This window comes from Acanthaster planci, linkage group LG01, assembly GCF_054643075.1.
Source record: "Acanthaster planci isolate LZ-2023a linkage group LG01, COTS_SCS, whole genome shotgun sequence".
Classification (NCBI taxonomy): Eukaryota; Metazoa; Echinodermata; class Asteroidea; order Valvatida; family Acanthasteridae; genus Acanthaster; species Acanthaster planci.
In genome coordinates this window covers 12,107,553-12,113,218 of record NC_141777.1, presented here as the reverse complement: position 1 = coordinate 12,113,218, position 5,666 = coordinate 12,107,553, and the positions used below count along the sequence as shown (strand labels likewise).

The following is a 5,666-nucleotide window of genomic DNA, read 5'->3' as shown; positions in this document are numbered from 1 at the left end:
TCCCTGTAATGAGGTGAACAAGATTCTCGCTGAAAAACTCAGAATGCCCGACGCCGAAATTGAAAACGCTCACAGAACTGGTCGTAAGCCTGATTAGTCCACCGACAAACCGAGATATATCTCTGCTTGATTTGCCTATCGTCCACAAATAAAAACTGTCGGGCAAAACTGGGCAAACTGTCAAGGCAGCCTTTACGAACCTAGGAATCTTTGTCATGTGAGATCTCCCGTCGAAAAATTTCAGAACCAAAAGATTTCTCCGTGACATCATGAAGCAAAGCAACCTGTACATTAATGAAGTGAAAATCGCTCCCCCATGAATAGCCCAATACATATATAAATCATAGCTTGGATTAATCATGTCAAGGTTAAGTGGTGATGATATTTGTACCTTCTGTTCATCTGATAGGACTTTGGTATGTTCTTTCTTTCTTAGAGTTTTGTTTCCCCGCTAATTGACACCGATAGCACACGTGTAAATTGTTTTCCTCTCATTGAGAACTTAGGCCTCCCCTGTTATGGTTATTCACATCCATTCCTGTTATCTGGTATTTGTACACGTGTACAAATTGCTCAGTTATAAATGCCTGTTAAGTATCCATGTAGTGTATGTTGTAACCCGTTAAGAACAAACCAAACAGGGATTTTCTGTGATTCCTGTAAATTGTGGACCCTCCTTAAATGACTATTATAACTGAACATAGAGTGATGATAATTGGTTTTGCCCTATCTGTCTTACAATATCTTTCCTTTCAATTCCTTGGATTCTGAGGAATTTGCGGCCGCTAATTCAGTCTTGAGCTAACGAATTCACCATTTACTAACGTAGTATATGTAATTACTCACTATCTTAACTCTTTTGAACTGCCCCTTGTCAGTGATCCAGATAATCGTTATCAAATTGTAAATCATTCTAGTTACTATTCATATGATAAGTTTGTGGACTTTTTAAAAATCAATTCCCCACAGATAATTTTTCACTTCTTTCTTTAAATATACGTAATTTACCGCAATTTACCACCTAAAATATCTTTTATGTGCACTTAATTATGATTTCTCTGTCATCGGATTTTGTGAGAGCTGGCTGAATGGAAATTCCTATATAAATAGTTTAACCATACCTGGATATACTCATCAGACTAAAATCAGAGTTGGCAGAGCGGTGGAGGGGTTGCCTCATATTTATCCACAAATCTTCAATATGTATCCAGACCTGACCTGAGCGCTTATTCAGACAAATCTTTTGAATGCATTTTTATTGATATTTTCACACCCCAAAATCATAAGAACCTTATAACTGGGATTGTATATAAACCCCCCGATGCAAACTTGATTGCTTTATTACTAACTTTAAAAACCTTTTCTGATTAATCACTAATGAAAATAAGCCCTGCTTCTATGAGGCCCAATCCACAACCATTTTCCTTTCTGTTATACCTGTACTGTTTGTAATTAGGTGGAAATAAAGAATGAATGAATGAATGAATGAATCGTCAGATGTACCATATCTGGGTCATGTCAGCACTGATCCTGAATTGCGAGTAATGTTTATAAGTGGAGAAGACACCATAAACTTATTTCTAAATAGCCACAAATAACCAAACCTTGTGTCATCGGATGTCCAGTTAGGCAAGGATATGTCAAGTAATGTGCACCGCCTGCAGTAGGCCATCCCTTATGTTATTTGTTTTAACTTACTCCAAGTATCATACAAGTGCATGTATGCTGTGATGTCTGAACTAGTGACAAATATACCACTCAATACGTTATCATCTTACAGTGCATGAAGTTTAAGTCGGTTTAAGACACAATTAAGCTCCCAGTATGGCTTAGATTAAAATAAATATATTCAATTACCGCTCAATTGAGATATGTATTTTGCAAGACAGGCATTCAAACTCTTACAACAATTTTTTTTTTTTATAAATTCAATATTAAGACGAAAGGTTACCAAGCTTTTTGCGTAACTCATGGCCTCGGTAGGGTCAAATTGCACGACCATTTGTGTAGGTTAAAAATGACCATTTTCCGAACCATTGATTCCGCCTCACTTTGATATGACAGAAATCTGTTTATTCTGTGAGTCTGAACTTCTGCTTTGTACACATGTTTGTTCGGTTTTGTTTTCTGCGTGTTTTGCTTACACTTGCAAGTTGTTTGCTTAGGATTTAGTTGCGCAACACACGGTGAAAAACGTATACAGGTAAGGATTGAGCGACGAGTTGATTGGCACAATCAAAACGGCGGTCCACGCGTAAATGCTAGATGATAGTTTGACCCTCCCTGTCTGAGACAGAATCCCCATGATTATTATTGGCATCCAACAGCTGAAATCGGTTAAAATGATCGACGCCATCTTGATTGCCATTTTGATTTCACGCTCCCTGTGTGCATTTACTCGGACAGTTTTTGCTGTCCGCTTCACACTGATGAAAATGGCTACGTAGCAAAATAGCACAATCAGGAAAGCAACCAGATTTACGCCAAGAAAGAGAACGATTGACAAGATCCAAGATGGTTTCTCTCCTGAAGGTTTAGGAATGTTAAACCTGGAGGGGCCTTCTGTTTCCTGAATCCCGTCAGGAAAAGGTGGGGGCTCAAATTGGACGTATGCTGTCTTAGTGCTGAGAGGAAGGCCGATACATACATCCGAAAGTCCATAAACGTCCGAATCAGTCCCAACAGAAAGTGTTGGCACTAAACTCAAACAAAGCGCCGAACACCATGAGACAACAACAAGGATTTTAGTTGTTTTGTCCTTGAAACCGATTTTTTTAAACGGAAAGACAATGCCAAGAAAACAGTCAATGCTGATAAGTGTAACGAAAAACACCGAAGCCTCACTAGACAGAACTGACAAAACTCCAGCGACTTTGCACGGTATGCTGACGCGCCAGTCTGGGGCATAGAGATAGTACTGGTCGCCATATATTAGATCTGCCCCTGCTATGATTAACATGTACATACCCATCAGAAAGTCTGCTGCAGCCAGATTGCAAACCATAAGTGACAATGTCTTTTTTGTCCCTTCTTTCCCTTTCCGCTTAAGCCTCCAAATCAGCACAGAAAAATTACCGATGAGGGCGCTTATTCCTAATACCCATAATGCCACTCGCAATATGACGTTTGGCATAAGGCTGTCGCACAGGTTCAAAGCTGGTTTAACCTTTGTTGTCAGGCAGTCGTCCTCGACGGAAAAATTCTGTAGCTCAGAAACGACACAGCATAGGCGGTAATCATCAACGATCGTCAAACTGCAATGTTGATCAAAAAGACACATCTTAATGCACTTTGAAGAATTGTAAACATAAGTTGTCTTAGGTTTGATAAGAAAAATACAAAAGTACAAACAAAATAATATAAAAGCACCAGCATCGTCTGAGGAAAGCACTACTGCTTCCGTTGATATTAATCAAATTAGCAGTCACTCCCAAGGAAGCAACGATTTGTCTTGCGCGACAGAGAAAGCGGTTGGTATCAATATTCAATTATTTTAACACTAAAAGAGCCGGGTTACCAGTTATGTTGGCCCCCTTTCACAGCTGGGTGGGGGGATCCCTCCCATCCAGTTGAGGTACCTTTTTGAATCTTGGCATAAACCTACAGATGCTCACCTCATTGTAAATCTGAAGTTTGAACTCGAGCAGAAATAAATTGTTTTGTTGTTACGATTCCTTAAACATTCAAGGATGCGTACCACAGCGCGTGCAGCGAGCACCACATACACGTTTGGCTGACCTGTCTCGGAAAACGGGTACTACGCTACATTAATGTGTTTGATTTTCACAAAACTGGTGTCGAAATACCCAAGCACTTCGAGAATATTGGTAAAGGTATCATCATGGATGGTGGATTCCTCCCCCAAGGTCCTTTAGGGTTAAAACAGTTTAGACAACTCTCATGGCAACTCTCTAACGAATTCCAAAATTTTATCCTATCTTCTAATTCAAAGAGCAAATCCATTGATGAGCATAACCCAGATATTCCATGACATACTGTGTCATTCAAATCCATTTCTGGGCATACTTTATGTCACATTGGTGTTACCTAAGTAGATTGAAGCAGTTATGACCTGTTGTTTTCCATGGTAACAGATCCGATTTTATCGGTTGGGAAATGGTCACTTTGTATACCATATATTACAACATGTTCCGGATCGCAAGAACATAAGCGACGTCCACCGTGGTACCTAAGAAATTACCTCATGCACCTAGAAACTGCTGTTTCCAAGGCCTTTCGAAGGGATATCACCCTTTACACTTTACCTTTCACACTGATTCGAAGTCTAAATTCTCTCAACAGAAAGCTTTGATATTTGTATGAGACTTCCATATGACCACGAACTGTGGAAGTTTACGTAGGCCCTACTTGGGAATGGGAATGGCACGTCACATTTTATGGAAATGAATTGAAAAAGAAATATAACAAAGCCAAACAAATTAAATAATGTGCAGCATTCAGTTGTTTGGGAGCAAATCGACCTGGATATTTTTTTCCGTTTTTTTTTCTTTTCTTGTTAAGTTTCGCTGATCCAGGAAAATAATGTACAACCCTTGTCAATTTTTAATGTACTACCCTTGTCAATTTCACGAAAATAATTGATTCCTCTATATGTTTACAACAAGTGTCGCTCTGTTAAAATTGGATCTCATACGGCTAAAACATGCGCGTCTGAAACAAATCAAAAAGGCTGAAATTAAACACATGGTCAGGAAAAATATTAAACTTGATATATTTCGCTCGGAAAAGAAATTGAACGACTCACTTCAGGTGTGAAGTCCGTATCCCTCCAAAAGCACCTTTTTCGATGTTTGAAATTGTCTTGGTCTTGGTCTTTCCCGACACATTGAACAGCATACTGAATATATTGACATGATAGATCAACATTATTTTAAATAAGTCACGTAAAAGGTCACAATAAGCAATTGCAGAAATAACATTGCAAGTCACATTTATCGAAATGACCATTACGAGCACCGCACTTTCGAAGTCATTGGCAACTCCAACCAAACCCTTCCCTGCATCATTGATTTTTTTTCGGCTGTTAAAGCAAGCAAACAGAGGCAAAAGTTTTATCTGCAAACGTAGTTCCACATCCAATATTTCTTGTCTATAGGGTAGGAGCTTGAACCTAAATTCACCCCTTCCCTTCGTAAAACAGCTGCTGATGCACAAACACACCAGAGGGCAGGTTTCAACCCCCCCCCCCGCCTCCTGCTTCGGTTTGCCACTGCAGCTCCAAGGTTAGAAGTCTTTGACCCACAAGAGGTCTTTTTATGTATTATGTGTAATGAAATAGGCAGATTAAATATTTACCACAAAACAGCATAACACTAACACAAAACAGAGACAACCTCACACTTACAGCCACTGGAGGTTGGAAAGTCCGCTGAAGGCGTTGAGTGGAATATGATCAATTGTCAGACCTGTCACCCAACTGTCAAATCAAGTGAATAATAACTTGATAAATATTCTGTACAACTAGCTTTAGATCTTCAAGCATTTTCCACACGAAGACTTCTTTAAGGGAGAACAGTCAACAACTGTCTTCCTGACAGACTCGGTTCTGAATGGGCCTGCTGACCCTTAACTGTGACTTTTCAAGGGATAACACACAATATTTGATTAGTCATAAGAATGCAATCGAAAACATAAACAAGTGCATC

The 5,666-nt window shown here is 39.4% G+C and overlaps 1 protein-coding gene across 1 annotated transcript; it reads right to left on the bottom strand.

Annotated features, from left to right (window-relative positions):
• Nucleotides 1-290: 290 nt before the first annotated feature.
• LOC147800375 (G protein-coupled receptor GRL101-like) lies at nucleotides 291-5,113 on the bottom strand. Its single transcript, XM_087146605.1, has 2 exons — nucleotides 4,766-5,113; nucleotides 291-3,254 (listed from the first exon to the last, which is right to left on the bottom strand). Exons 1-2 carry the CDS (start codon nucleotides 4,966-4,968, stop codon nucleotides 2,162-2,164), a joined length of 1,296 nt encoding a protein of 431 aa, XP_087002731.1. The 5' UTR covers nucleotides 4,969-5,113; the 3' UTR covers nucleotides 291-2,161.
• Nucleotides 5,114-5,666: the final 553 nt, after the last annotated feature.